The sequence below is a fragment of the Hevea brasiliensis genome, chromosome 14 (genome assembly GCF_030052815.1).
Source record: "Hevea brasiliensis isolate MT/VB/25A 57/8 chromosome 14, ASM3005281v1, whole genome shotgun sequence".
Classification (NCBI taxonomy): Eukaryota; Viridiplantae; Streptophyta; class Magnoliopsida; order Malpighiales; family Euphorbiaceae; genus Hevea; species Hevea brasiliensis.
The window spans coordinates 15,793,902-15,809,584 of NC_079506.1; the positions used below are offsets into that span (position 1 = coordinate 15,793,902).

At 28.8% G+C, this 15,683-nt stretch overlaps 2 protein-coding genes across 2 annotated transcripts; both read right to left on the reverse strand.

The window, feature by feature from the left end:
- Positions 1 to 773: 773 nt before the first annotated feature.
- On the reverse strand, positions 774 to 3,159 carry LOC131173151 (uncharacterized). Its single transcript, XM_058135032.1, has 6 exons — positions 2,780 to 3,159; positions 2,381 to 2,593; positions 1,833 to 1,928; positions 1,453 to 1,598; positions 1,068 to 1,287; positions 774 to 977 (listed from the first exon to the last, which is right to left on the reverse strand). The coding sequence occupies exons 1-6, from the start codon at positions 2,912 to 2,914 to the stop codon at positions 789 to 791; spliced, it is 999 nt and encodes a 332-aa protein (XP_057991015.1). The 5' UTR covers positions 2,915 to 3,159; the 3' UTR covers positions 774 to 788.
- An 8,050-nt stretch (positions 3,160 to 11,209) lies between these two features.
- LOC110648369 (uncharacterized) lies at positions 11,210 to 13,533 on the reverse strand. Its single transcript, XM_021802585.2, has 6 exons — positions 13,313 to 13,533; positions 12,913 to 13,125; positions 12,365 to 12,460; positions 11,987 to 12,132; positions 11,604 to 11,823; positions 11,210 to 11,514 (listed from the first exon to the last, which is right to left on the reverse strand). Exons 1-6 carry the CDS (start codon positions 13,445 to 13,447, stop codon positions 11,326 to 11,328), a joined length of 999 nt encoding a protein of 332 aa, XP_021658277.2. The 5' UTR covers positions 13,448 to 13,533; the 3' UTR covers positions 11,210 to 11,325.
- Positions 13,534 to 15,683: the final 2,150 nt, after the last annotated feature.

Consider the following 15,683-nt stretch of genomic DNA (forward strand, 5'->3'; position numbering starts at 1 on the left):
CATCTACACCTCACAACGTTACTCCAACGTCATTGATCTCGCCTGCCTACGAACATGAACTATTTTTCGTAATTTGGGAATTAGAGCTCTAACTAAGGAAAGAGGGAGGAGAAGAGCTGTAAATTTGAGAATTACGTCCACTGTTTATATATTTCGTTCTTTTTTTATCCTTTTAATTTTTATTCATATTTAAATCATTTTAATATGTTAAATATTATTTATTTTGTTCACTTCAATGACTTTTTAAGAAACAAAGACAAAAAGTCATCCATGGCTGATAATACGAAAATTAATGATACCACCTTATGATTTATTATAAAGTGAATTATAAAAAAAAAAAATAAGTACAACCATAAAATTAAAAATAATACGTAGTTTAAGTCAAGTAAAAATTTTAATTGTTGTAAACTTGGATGATGTTATTAGGCTTTTGAGTAGAGCGTTTATCTGAGTGTTATGTAATTTCTTTATTTACCCTACCTATTAAAATTCACTTGATTGTTTTCTTCCATAGACGAAAGCCTTAATGCTGAACTACGTAAATTCTTGTCTTATTTTCTTTACATCCTTGTTTTTCAATATTTTTTTTTTTATTACTCTTGGACAAGATTTTGGATATTCTTAGGTTTCTTCCTAACAAAATTAAGGTAGAAAAAGAGTCAAATTCAGAGATGGGTGACAAACAAAAAGGATACAAGTAATTATTAAGCAACAGAGAGTCTCTACATACAAGGAATTATTTTTCTGAAAATAATTCCAATGCTTCTAAGAATTTTGCAGAAGTTGAACTATGGGTTACTGAATTCTTTGTGGATCAGTTGTTGAGCTCCCTCAACTAGCCTTTTGACCACTTCACTTGCTGGAAGAATTTCATTGATAAGGCCAACACCTTCACCAGCATACATTGCCATGCTTTCTATGTCACCTGTTGCTGTCACGTTCGGAACGGTGCCCCCAAAACGACGAATCTCTTTTTCCTATAGAAGAATATAATCAAAATTGTAGGAAAAATTATTTCCAGGTTTTCTTCTTTTTTTAAGACAGACATATTATGGAGATAATCTCACCTGGCCGTTTATTGTAGCACGACCAATGACAGGTTGATTAAGCTCATTCTCATGAGGTGGGAGAGACTTCCAATCATTGAAGAAAGGAGTTACCAGAGCACGTTGTGGTGCATTAGGCCACCTGGCCCTGCCAAACACATTTGTATGCTCAGTTTCGTTGAGCTCAATCAACTTCTTCTTGTATGTCGGATGAGCATAGCTTTCCTCTGTTGCAACAAACCTGCACACATGATTTCAAGAACAACAAAACCATATCAAGGATTCCACCTAAAACTGCCCTTCAGCTAGGCCATTTCAGCTGATAATTCTTTCATGCCAACTTTCCATTTCCAATGCCTAAATGAGTTGCTCATACATGTGTAAGAAGATGATGCTTGGTTCATACCTAGTGCCTAGGCAGACCCCTTGAGCACCAAGGGCTAGAGCAGCAACATAGCCACGGGCATCTACAATACCACCAGCAGCAATTACGGGTATAACATGATCGCTAACAAGATCAACTACCCTTGGCAACAGTGAAATTAAGCTTTCCTGAAAGAACATGATCAGACGAGAACAAAATAGTCCAATGTTACTGAAAGAGCATAATTAGCAGGTGTTAAACAAGTTTTAGGAACATGGAAGCAATAAGAGAAGTTATCAAGATTAAAAATGGCAGGCTCTTTAGTTCTTGGTGCATAGCAATGTTTAACTGTCTATTCACAGATTGAATGCAAGATTTTCCCATATAGTCGCATATAAATTTGGAAACAAACAAGCGGATACCTGACCAATGACATGCCCTCCGGCTTCGCGTCCTTGGACAATAATTGCATCGACACCAACACTGATGGCTTTTTTAGCATCTTCAAGGCTCCCAACCTCCAGTTGAAATACACGCAATTAATCAGCCACTCGAACAAAATCACAAGGCAAAAATCAATAACTATCTTAAAATCAAACTATTTGATTTGTAGAGGCTTTCCATTTCCATGTTCAACGCCCTATTTCTGTTTCTTGGAATCCCGTGAATGTAGTAAATTCTAGAAATTGTATCCGTGAATAAACCATTCTTGTATTATCTGCTGAGAATATTTCCTTTTGAACTGATTGTGCAGCCTAGGTAATTAGTTAATCATCATCAAGCACCTTTGAAGTATATATATATATAGAGGCAATATTATTGTGCTGATCATAAATGCAAGGCTTTCAAATGATCTGATCTATTGTAATTACTCTGTTTAGCCGTGGTTGTCATTATAATATTCATGCAAGAATGCCATCATTGAGTAGTTTGAAAGTGGTAATTATGAAACTGAGGTGTTCAGACTTACTTGGGGAGCAACCTTGACTCCAGCCTGATGAGCTTTGATTACAAGCTCCTCTGAACAGTCACCCCAAAAAACTTGCAAAACTGCTACCTTCTCATCCAGTATGGCCTTTATATTTTCCTCATGGGGAAATGCCAGAACAACAGCAACTCCAAAGGGTTTGTCAGTTAAGGTTCGTGTTTTCCTTATCAGTCCCCGCAAGTAATCAGGTGACTCCTGTTACAAGTTTTCACAAATTCACCTTCTCAACAGTGAAGATTCTATGTATGAAACAATTGCAGCTAAATAGGGAGGACACAGATTAGTGCTTCCCTTTGTATGACATTTTCCATTAAGCAAACCACCAAATTGAACATAATAGCTACAATAATGAGCAAGAGGGAAAAGAAAAGAAATAGATACCCAATCCGGAGCTCTGAGGAAGCCAAGTCCGCCAGCATTAGCCACAGCAGCTACAAGCTCAGGACAAGAAATATCAGGTCCCAAAGGAGCCTGCACAATCCCATATTCAAAACCCAAAATCCCTCTCCAACCCATTTCCTTTCTCCAGCTCTCCAAACGAACAAAAGACTATGATAAAACTACTATATTCTTGTGAACTTGTTCTGTCTTCAAACTGAAAGCATACATAGATATATATATATATATATATATATATATATATATACACACACACCAAAGAAGTGGAAGAAGAGAATTTCTCTTCCTCAAGTTGGCTGCTCAAATCCCAAAAAGAATTGGCTGGATTCTGAAAGGAGAGTTACTCTGCGATAGTTACTCTTTTGTCTGTAATAAGGATATGGTGGAAGCAAAAACAGAGTGTAAAATTTTATAATGGTATGTTGCTATTGTTAACGTAAGGGAGGACGTGTTTTATTTAGATTACTTGAATTCAGTTGGACGTTGACATGGTTTTTTAAGGTTATATTTAAGCGGCGGCTGCTCATGACTCGCCGCGTCTCAACTGGCCGAGAGGAAAACAGCAGTCAGCAGCCACTTCCCATTTCGTTCTCTTCTTGACAAATCATGAAATTTCTTTTCTTTTTTTCTTTAAAAAATTTTTTAAAGTATTTCAATAATATTTGAAATAAAATAAGAATTTCTATTTTTTTTAACAGTGAATTTCTGATATTTGAATCCTAATCTTTTAGTACTACAATATTAATTCAATGGAAAAGAAAAATTATTGATCAATAAATTTTAGTTTCTAATTTTTTTAATAAAAAATTAAAAAAAAAATGGAACTCAAACTTAAACGTGTGAAGTGAGTTTTTAATTATTTAACATGGAAAAAGGTTTTATTTTACTTTCTATTTCGAATCTTGGCTATCGATTCTTTAAGATAAAGAATTTTTCTTTCTTCCCACGTTAGTTTAAGATAAAGACTTTATAATATATATATAAGATTTAGGCGATATGCAGATTTATTTCAATGTTGGTCAAATTTTAATGTTTGCGTGTAAACTTTACAATTTAAATGTTTATGTCTAGACGTGAAGGAGATGTGTTATCTTACATCTTTAGTCTATATATAACACTTGAATAAATTTTAACAGAGTTAGACTCGATTCATTTCCTCAATAAAGTTAAAATTTTTTCAAAAATTGTTAAGTATTTTTGCAGCATATGTATCCTTCTCAAATATATATGAAATTTATTATTCATATTTTAAGGAATAATTATATATCTAAAAATATAGGGTATAATATTTTTTAATGTAATTAGAATATTTTATAACTTTTTAAAATTTTCTTCCTCAATCTATTGAAAAGAAGTCACATATTGTTGGAATAGAATATAAGCACATATTTATCCTAAATATTGTGACATTCAAATTTAGAACAATGCTAGGTGTAGATAATGTCTTTATCACTAAAAATATATAATTAATAGAGGTAAAATTATTCAAATGTCATAATTGAAAACATGTGATATGAAACGTTAAATAATTTCTAATTATTAAATGTGTATCAAAAGTGTAAACAATTTCTACAACAAACATATATATATTTTTAAAAAATTTAAGTACAACTTCCTCATTAAAATAACAAAGGAGTTTGATCAATATATTTATTATGTATTTGTGTTGTTATCATCCTACAATCATATTAATTTCACTCATAGTTTTAATTTAGTTAGTTATATCAATAATGTTAATTAATTTTAATTTGTATCATAAAAATTTTTAAATTTCAATTTGAGTATCATTAAAATTTTTATAACTTGCTATTATAGGTTTTTAAATTAATTTATGACTAAATTTCACTAATTATTTCTCAACTTCAATAAATATATCACAGATATCACCCGACTTTAATTTATTTTACATAATTTTTTAAACTTTAATTTAATATAAAAGTATTAATAAAAAAAATACTAAATAATAGTTAAGATTGGATGTATTATTTTTCTAATTCATGAAATAAAGACAAAAACTATAACAATATCAACCTATATAAAAAAATTCATTTATACTTAATTAGGTTTAAATATTTTAAAAATAAAGTAAAATAATTATATGTTATTAATTTTTTTTCTTATATTAAATAAAATCAAAGAAATTAAAATAAATTAGACATAAATCTTTTAGATATTAACCTAAAATTAAATTAAAAAAATATATGTAAAAATAATATTTTTATATGATAAATTAAATAAATAATTCATTATAAATATTTATAAAAAAATATATTATTTCTAAATGTATGATTTTATTTTAAATAAATCAAAAGAAAAATGAAAATTTAAAATTTTAAACTAACTATAAAACTTATAAATGATAAATCAATTTAAATTAAGAGATAATGGATGAAACTTAATTATAAATTAAGTTGAAAAGCCTATAATAACATATCAAAAGATTTTAATAACACTCAAATTAAAGTTTAGAATTTTTATTATACAAATTGTAATTGAAGTACAATGCTAATAAACCCACCTAAGTTAATGAATTATAAGTGAAATTAACTTTTATATTTTTAAAGAATATATATATAAATCAAATAATTGAATATATAAATTTTACATTATATTAAAATTTTATAATTATTCATTTAAACTATAAATTTAAATTACCATTAATTGTAAATACATATTATTTAAAGGAATTAAGGAATTTAAAATCCTAAAGACGGCGAGGTTAAGGGTGTTTATTTCCTCTGTTCTGTGTTTGTGCATGTATTTTTAATCAATTAAAAAAAAATATACGAGATTGGGTCCAACTTCCAAGTTGAAAACATTTGTCCAAAATATTCATAGGCCCAGATTCAGCAGAACTGTCCCTGGGGCATGTCCATTTTATACATATTGGGCATTGGTCCTCTCTAACGTTTTGCTTTCACTGCAAACCTTTATCTTCAATTGAACTCTTTTAGTTGGACATGGTCATTTCTCAATTTCTATAATCAATATCATCCTCTTAAAAAAAAAAAAAAAGGAAGATTTGCTCCCTATCTTATTAATCAGATATTAGTCTAATATATTTAGAATTGCTTTTAACAGAGTCTTGATTATAAAAATTATAAGCTTGGTTTTGTTTTGTTTTACTTTTTTTATGAGTTATTTTGTAATTTAAAATACAGTGTGAATAGTTAATTTCTTTAGATTTTAGACTTAAAATCTTTAAGTATAGGTAATAATCTTCTATTTATAGAGCTTAACAGCGTGACTTTTTTTTTTCATTGATATTTAGTGATTTAATTTCTTTTATTAGACAAAGAGATAATAAATTATGGAGAGAGCAATATTGCAAAATATTTCTTTGGTTGACCAAATGAAAAATGACCAATTAATACTCAAAAAATTATTTTTATATATCAAAATCATCTCTCAATAAAATATTTTAATTATATTTTTTTCCTTTTACTAGAAAAATTAAAATGCATCTACCTTATGATTTTTATTAATAAATTATTAAATTTTATATTAAAAAAAATATATACTAGATCCTGTTGGGTTAGACATTCAACCATTAATTAGTAATGACACATTAAGCTAAGATTATATATAAATGAAGGCTTGGATATTGATGAAACTGTAAATAATTTGCTTTAAATTTGGGTAGAATCTATTTTAGCACATTGGTATCGGCTAATTAAATATAGATGTGTGGTGTGTTGTATAATGTTATTCCCTACAAAATCCCCATATTCCCAACTTAAAATAACTATTTCCGATTTTCATGAAAAATTTATATTATTTTGCATGTACACATAATCCAACAATACCTAAAATTGGAGGCTTAATGAAAACAAAATATATTGTGGAAGCGCCATTCCTGCAGGCTCAGATTCATGGAGGTTTCTTTGAGTTCTGTGATTACTTCATCATACCTTAAACTTCTTTTTTTTTTTTAATACATATTTGAAGAAAATCATTCAATAAATAAGTAATAATTAATGAATTATATGATAAAAAGATAAATACATTTTATTTAATAATTACAATTCTCGTCATAAAAGTTTTCATAATTGATATATAAAAAAACTCAAATTTAAAATTCTTTACTCTCTATGATTTTATTAATTTTTTTTATTTAAGATGAACTATAAAGTTGAGGAATAAATGAGGAAACATTATCAATCTAACAGAATATCAAATAATTTTCTTTTTATTAATTTCAATTTAATGGTATATGTATCATATACCATTACATATTTACATAATCAGTTAAATATAAACCGTTAACACTAAAATTAAAAAATTTATGTGTGTATGCATGTTTTTGTAATTAATTAAAAAAAATTAAAAATAAAAGATTTGTGATAAAATTATATGGTTGAATCTAAAAAAAAAAGCTAATTTCAAAAGGGAAAATCATATGAAGGCATGTATAGTAAAAGGGAGGAAATTAACCAAAGTAAAGAAATGGGGATAGTCTCTTGGCAGCAAGCATTAGTTTGTTGGATTTGTGCTATTTTAGTGTTCTCTGATAAATCACTTTCATGAAATAATGTCCTCATAATTGCTTTTGTGAGGTTGCCTTCTCCCAAAAGACCTTTCGATTTGGATTCATAATTGTAGTGGGGCAATACTTAGCATTATAAATTAGTTGGCAAGAAAAAAGTATTTTGTATACATCGGTTGATATAGCTGAAAGGAAAACTTATAGATTAGTGCTTCCTTCTCTTCCCATGTGTTTTGGTTGCTGTAACATATGTCGTCCTAGTTTCAATCAGATATATGACTTGGACTTGGCGTTTAGTTAAAAAAATGTTAGATTTAGCGGTAAAAATTTATTCTCATAAGCTTATGACAATGGTTATGAATTATTGCATATAACTGTTATAAAATTGTGATTGTAAATATTTTATAATAAATTGTGATTGCTATTAAAAAAATAATTATTGATAGTAATAATTAATATTATAAAAAATTTATCAATATAAAAACGATAAGTATTGACATATCTTTTTGTTTTATCATTGGCAGCAGATGTTACTATATGTTAATTTTATTGCACCAAAATTAATGTCATTGTAAAATTTTTACTAGTAATTCTAATATTTATTTTAGTGGTTGTTAATTTTTTTTTTATATCTAATATATTATGGATAAAGATAAAAAATATATGATGAGATCATTTATTTAATAAATAAATTCTATATGTTTATGTTTATAATTTATAATGGATTGAATTTAAGTGAAAATTTTCTTTATTGTTCAATTGACTCCTCTTTTTTCTTAAGTCACCCTTATATATTTATATATCAGTTCAGATTGACCCCTAATAAATTTAAGTATTGAACTCTCTTTATTTAATAAAGAACATATTTTTACTAATAGGAAATCAATTAACTCATATAAATTGAGCAAAGTACTGTAAACTTATAGTGTGTATATATACACCTTCACTCATAAAATTATGAATCTCATTTTTCTAAATTCAAAATTTAATTACTTTTTAATATTCAGCAATTTTTTTTTAATACATCCAAAATATCATGTAATTCACTTACTTATTGAACGACAAAATCTTCCCATATGCACCGCTGGTTAGCAGAAAACACCATTAAACGCACATGTAGATTAAAAAAATAAATTAAGAAAAATCAACCCAAAATAGTTTGAAAAATATGCTTACATCCACTAACAATCACTCGTCTCTTTCTATTTTATGAGGATAAGAAAATTATAACTTTACTTATATTGATTTAATTTTTATATTCAAAATTTTTTAATATAAAATAGAATTTACATAATCGTTCAAAATTTCAAATAATAAGAACGTCTCAAACCATCAAAACTATAGAACCGTGCGAGTGTTGCCCCCACACTTCCAACTACATGCTAATAAAATTATATTTTACTTTGTCCCTTGCCACGAAATTCCTTCCCTTTACCAGGAGCTTAATGAATAACAAATTTTCAAATATGAGCATGAGGTTTATGATCAGCTACTAGATTGAAACCCATCTCTTGTCTCTCTATGTGTGTGAAAATGCTGATGAAGAACTATAGCTAGATTCTGAAGGGAAAGAGAGAGGAGAGATCGAGAGAGGTCGTGTTCTTCTTTCCACTTATAATCGTATTAAACTATACTAAATTATTTAATTTGTAATAGAATTACATGAATTATTTAATATTAAACCAATTTTCCTGTACGTAGCCTTGGTGGGGCTGCAGCATGGCCACGTAACGACAAGTGTGCCAGAAGTGCAATGCTATGTTTGGCATTTGGCAGACTGGCAGAGAAAGGGCAATAAGTTGGGGTCCCCATGCAGGATGGTAGACGTACACGTGGAGGACAAACTTCCATGTGGAAGTTTTGACTCTCTCGCCAACTAAATGGGCCAACAACTATCACTGAAAAATCCAGTTAAATTATTTTTTTTATTTTTTAATTTAATCAATTTAATTTTATTAATATAAATATATTTTCATAAAATTATTTTTTAAAAAATAATTTTCATAAAAAATATTTTTATTTTTTATAAAATAAATAAAGTCTAAAATGTAACAAATTAAAAGATCAAAATAGTCAAATTTTTATGGCTATTTATTTTAATTCTAAGAAAAGTTATACTTGTACTCTATATTTGTCCTGTGTATAAAAAATGTACCTATTGTGACCCTGCAAGTTGCGATCCTCTTATTGTATACTATATATAAGTACAAAAGGAATCTCAATCTGAGAGTTCCTAAGATAGGGATAAAAAAAAATAATTTTTAATTATATTAATTAAAAATCATAAAAAATAATTTAAAATTAAATTTATAAGTTTTAGTTAATATAACACTAAAATAATATTTTTAAAATATATTTTCAGTAGCATTAATGTTTTTTTTTGAAAAATAATTTTAACCCCTAATTTTAATGCTAAATAGTCACTATTAATTTAGGTTTAAACTAAGTAAATTGAAAAAAAAAATCTGGAATAAAAAATCAATTAGGATTTTTTGTCATTAATTACATGTTATAGATTTTTAAGGGTTGCTATTTCTAACAACATATTGTAGAGTAATAGCGTAGAAATTTCAATCTACTGTGTAAATTTTTTTGGCAAATTAATAATGAAATATTATTATTGTGATATTTTACTGAATTTAATGAAATTTTTTAATAATATTGTTTAATGAGTTTAAAAAAACTTAGAAATTTTTGAATATATAATTTTGTGTAAAATTATCTCTAATTTTTTTTTAATATAAAAGACGCTGAAGATGGGATCTACAGTTTCAATTGCAGATCAATTTAGAGAACTTGCCTTCTTGGTTTCAGATGGCTCAACTTGACAAAGGCAAGGGATTGGATGCAGATAAGGTGTGTTACTCCTACACAGTTGGAAATCTTAATTTATAGCATTTCTTTTAAACTCTTTTGCATTAACGGGTTTAGCCTTAAAATCTTTCAGATATTTCATTAGTTGATTTGCGGCAATATTTATGTAAGAATGTGAATCATCTTCTGTGCAGACCAAAGATGATGGAACAACACTGAATACTAGAATTTTGGGGCTGCAAAAGAAATGGAATGATATCTGCCAACGACTTCATCATTCTTAGCCTTTCTCCAAATTTGATATTTCCCAGCACACGTCCGAGGCATCAATTGCAGGGGGCTTTCAATATGTTGCCGATAGGAAGGAAAGTAGCAGCAGTAGTTGCAGCAGAGATTCATCTCTTGATAAGAGTTAATGGCTGTCTTCATTGCGCAGGAAGCATCTACACCTCACAACCTTACTCCGGCCTCATTGATCTCGCCTGCCTACGAACATGAACTATTTTTTGTAATTTGGGAATTAGAGCTCTAACTAAGGAAAGAGGGAAGAGCTGTAAATTTGAGAATTACCTCCTCTGTTTATATTTTTCGTTCTTTTTTTATCCTTTTAATTTTTATTCATTTTTAAATCATTTTAATATGTTAAATTTTTTTTTTTTTTGTTCACTTCAATGACTTTTTAAGAAACAAAGACAAAAAGTCATCCATGGCTAATAATACGAAAATTAATGATACCACTTTATGATTTATTATAAAGTGAATTATAAAAAAATAATAATAATAAGTACAACCATAAAATTAAAAATAATACGTAGTTTAAGTCAAGTAAAAATTTTAATTATTGTAAACTTGGATGATGTTATTAGGCTTTTGAGTAGAGCGTTTATCTGAGTGTTATGTAATTTCTTTATTTACCCTATCTATTAAAATTCACTTGATTGTTTTCTTCCATAGACAAAAGCCTTAATGCTGAACTACGTAAATTCTTGTCTTATTTTCTTTACATCCTTGTTTTTCAATATTTTTTTTTTTATTACTCTTGGACAAGATTTTGGATATTCTTAGGTTTCTTCCTAACAAAATTAAGGTAGAAAAAGAGTCAAATTCAGAGATGGGTGACAAACAAAAAGGATACAAGTAATTATTAAGCAACAGAGAGTCTCTACATACAAGGAATTATTTTTCTGAAAATAATTCCAATGCTTCTAAGAATTATGCAGAAGTTGAACTATGGGTTACTGAATTCTTTGTGGATCAGTTGTTGAGCTCCCTCGACTAGCCTTTTAACCACTTCACTTGCTGGAAGAATTGCATTAATAAGGCCAACACCTTCACCAGCATACATTGCCATGCTTTCTATGTCACCTGTTGCTGTCACATTCGGAATGGTGCCCCCAAAACGACGAATCTCTTTTTCCTACCGAAGAATATAATCAAAATTGTAGGAAAATTATTTCCAGGTTTTCTTCTTTTTTTATGACAGACATATTGTGGAGATAATCTCACCTGGCCGTTTATTGTTGCACGACCAATGACAGGTTGATTAAGCTCATTCTCATGAGGTGGGAGAGACTTCCAATCATTGAAGAAAGGAGTTACCAGAGCACGTTGTGGTGCATTAGGCCACCTGGCCCTGCCAAACACATTTGTATGCTCAGTTTCGTTGAGCTCAATCAACTTCTTCTTGTATGTCGGATGAGCATAGCTTTCCTCTGTTGCAACAAACCTGCACACATATTTCAAGAACAACAAAACCATATCAAGGATTCCACCTAAACTGCCCTTCAGCTAGGCCATTTCAGCGGATAATTCTTTCATGCCAACTTTCCATTTCCAATGCCTAAATGAGTTGCTCATACATGTGTAAGAAGATGATGCTTGGTTCATACCTAGTGCCTAGGCAGACCCCTTGAGCACCAAGGGCCAGAGCAGCAACATAGCCACGGGCATCTACAATACCACCAGCAGCAATTACGGGTATATCATGATCGCTAACAAGATCAACTACCCTTGGCAACAGTGAAATTAAGCTTTCCTGAAAGAACATGATCAGACGAGAACAAAATAGTCCAATGTTACTGAAAGAACATAATTAGCAGGTGTTAAACAAGTTTTAGGAACATGGAAGCAATAAGAGAAGTTATCAAGATTAAAAATGGCAGGCTCTTTAGTTCTTGGCGCATAGCAATGTTTAACTGTCTATTCACAGATTGAATGCAAGATTTTCCCATATAGTCGCATATAAATTTGGAAACACAAGCTGATACCTGACCAATGACATGCCCTCCGGCTTCGCGTCCTTGGACAATAATTGCATCGACACCAACACTGATGGCTTTTTTAGCATCTTCAAAGCTCCCAACCTCCAGTTGAAATACAAGCAATTAATTAGCCACTCGAACAAAATCACAAGGCAAAAATCAATAACTATCTTAAAATCAAACTATTTGATTTGTAGAGGCTTTCCATTTCCATGTTCAACGCCCTATTTCTGTTTCTTGGAATCCCGTGAATGTAGTAAATTCTAGAAATTGTATCCGTGAATAAACCATTCTTGTATTAGCTGTTGAGAATATTTCCTTTCGAACTGATTGTGCAGCCTAGGTAATTTGTTAATCATCATCAAGCACCTTTGAAGTATATATATATATAGAGGCAATATTATTGTGCTGATCATAAATGCAAGGCTTTCAAATGATCTGATCTATTGTAATTACTCTGTTTAGCCGTGGTTGTCATTATAATATTCATGCAAGAATGCCATCATTTAGTAGTTTGAAAGTAGTAATTATGAAACTGAGGTGTTCAGACTTACTTGGGGAGCAACCTTGACTCCAGCCTGATGAGCTTTGATTACAAGCTCCTCTGAACAGTCACCCCAAAAAACTTGCAAAACTGCTACCTTCTCATCCAGTATGGCCTTTATATTTTCCTCATGGGGAAATGCCAGAACAACAGCAACTCCAAAGGGTTTGTCAGTTAAGGTTCGTGTTTTCCTTATCAGTCCCCGCAAGAAATCAGGTGACTCCTGTTACAAGTTTTCACAAATTCACCTTCTCAACAGTGAAGATTCTATGTATGAAACAATTTGCAGCTGAATAGGGAGGACACAGATTAGTGCTTCCCTTTGTATGACATTTTCCATTGAGCAAACCACCAAATTGAACATAATAGCTACAATAATGAGCAAGAGGGAAAAGAAAAGAAATAGATACCCAATCCGGAGCTCTGAGGAAGCCAAGTCCGCCAGCATTAGCCACAGCAGCTACAAGCTCAGGACAAGAAATATCAGGTCCCAAAGGAGCCTGTACAATCCCATATTCAAAACCCAAAATCCCTCTCCAACCCATTTCCTTTCTCCAACTCTCCAAACGAACAAAAGACTATGATAAAACTACTATATTCTTGTGAACTTGTTCTGTCTTCAAACTGAAAGCATACATAGATATATATATATATATATACACACACACACACGCCAAAGAAGTGGAAGAAGAGAATTTCTCTTCCTCAAGTTGGCTGCTCAAATCCCAAAAAGAATTGATTGGATTCTGAAAGGAGAGTTACTCTGCGATAGTTACTCTTTTGTCTGTAATAAGGATATGGTGGAAGCAAAAACAGAGTGTAACATTTTATAATGGTATGTTGCTATTGTTAACGTAAGGGAGGACGTGTTTAATTTAGATTACTTGAATTCAGTAGGACGTTGACATGGTTTTTTAAGGTTATATTTTAAGCGGCGGCTGCTCATGACTCGCCGCGTCTCAACAGGCCGAGAGGAAAACAGCAGTCAGTAGCCACTTCCCATTTCGTTCTCTTCTTGACAAATCATGAAATTTCTTTTCTTTTCTTCTTTAAAAAATTTTTTAAAGTATTTCAAGAATATTTAAAATAGAATAAGAATTTCTATCTTTTTTAACAGTGAATTTCTGATATTTGAATCCTAATCTCCTGGTACTACAATATTAATTCAATGGAAAAGAAAAATTATTAATCAATAAATTTTAGTTTCTAATTTCTTTTAATAAAAAAAAATGAACTCAAATTTAAATGTGTGAAGTGAGTTTTTAATTATTTAACATGAAAAAAAGTTTTATTTTACTTTCTATTTCGAATCTTGGTTATCGATTCTCTAAGACAAAGAAAATGAATTTTTTCTTCCTTCCCACGTTAGTTTAAGATAAAGGCTTTGTAATATATATAAAATTTAGGCAACCTGCAGATCTATTTAAATGTTAGTCAAGTTTTAGTGTTTTCTTATAAATTTCACAATTTAAATGTTTATCTCTAGACGTGAAGGGGGTATGTTATCTTACATCTTTACTTTATATATAACACTTTAGTAAATTTCAGTGAAATTAGACCCGATTCATTTTCTTGTTAAAATTTTTTCAAAAACTATTAAGTGTTTTTGCAGCTGATGTATCATTTTCAAATATATATAAAATTTATTATTCATATTTTAAGGAATAATTATATATCTAAAAATATAAGGTATAATATTTTTTTATGTAATTAGAATATTTTATAACTTCTAAAATTTTCTTCCTTAATCTATTGAAAAGAAGTCATATATTGATGAAATAGGATATATATATTCAAAACATAAGCACATATTTATCCTGAGTAGTGTGACATTCAAATTTAGAACAATGCTAGGTGTAGATAATGTCTTTATCACTAAAAATATATAATTAATGGAGGTAAAATTATTCAAATGTCATAATTGAAAACATGTGAAATGAAACGTCTAAATAATTTCTAATTATTAATTGTATATCAAAAGTGTAAACAATTTCTAAAACAAACATATATATATTTTTTAAAAATTTAAGTACAACTTCCTCCTCATTAAAATAACAAAGGAGTTTGATCAATATATTTATTATGCATTTGTGTTGTTATCATCCTACAATCATATAAATTTCACTCATGGTATTAATTTAGTTGGTTATATCAATAATGTAAATTAATTTTAATTTGTATCATAAAAATTCTTAAATTTTAATTTGAATATCATTAAAATTTTTATAACTTATTATTATAAATTTTCAAATTAACTTATGGCTAAAATTCATTTATTGTTTTTCAATTTCAATAAATATATCACAGACATCATTTGACTTTAATTTATTTTACAAAATTTTTTAAACTTTAATATAATATATATAAATAATTTTAATATAAAATATACTAAATAATAGTTAAGATTGGATGTATTATTTTTCTAATTTATGAAATAAAGACAAAAACTATAACAATATCAACCTATATAAAAAAAAATTCATTTACACCTAATTAGGTTTAAATATTTTCAAAATAAAGTAAAATAATTACATGTTATTAATTTTTTTCTTATATTAAAACAAAATCAAAGAAAGTAAAATAAATTAGACATAAATCTTTTAGATATTGACCTAAAATCAAATAAAAAATATATGTAAAAATAATATTTTTATATGAAAAATTAAATAAATAATTCATTATAAATATTAATAAAAAAAATATACTGTTTCTAAATGTATGATTTTATTTTAAATAAATCAAAATAAAAATAAATATTTAAAATTTTAAACTAACTACAAA

Excerpts from the sequence above, each read along its gene's own strand:
- LOC131173151 (XM_058135032.1), bottom strand. The coding sequence starts at position 2,914 with ATGGGTTGGAGAGGGATTTTGGGTTTTGAATATGGGATTGTGCAGGCT. Across the intron at positions 2,594-2,779 it reads TCCTCAGAGCTCCGGATTGG|GAGTCACCTGATTACTTGCG; the intron begins GTATCTATTTCT and ends AACTTGTAACAG. Across the intron at positions 1,599-1,832 it reads GAGGGCATGTCATTGGTCAG|GAAAGCTTAATTTCACTGTT; the intron begins GTATCCGCTTGT and ends ATGTTCTTTCAG.
- LOC110648369 (XM_021802585.2), bottom strand. The coding sequence starts at position 13,447 with ATGGGTTGGAGAGGGATTTTGGGTTTTGAATATGGGATTGTACAGGCT. Across the intron at positions 12,133-12,364 it reads GAGGGCATGTCATTGGTCAG|GAAAGCTTAATTTCACTGTT; the intron begins GTATCAGCTTGT and ends ATGTTCTTTCAG. Across the intron at positions 11,824-11,986 it reads GGGGTCTGCCTAGGCACTAG|GTTTGTTGCAACAGAGGAAA; the intron begins GTATGAACCAAG and ends ATATGTGTGCAG.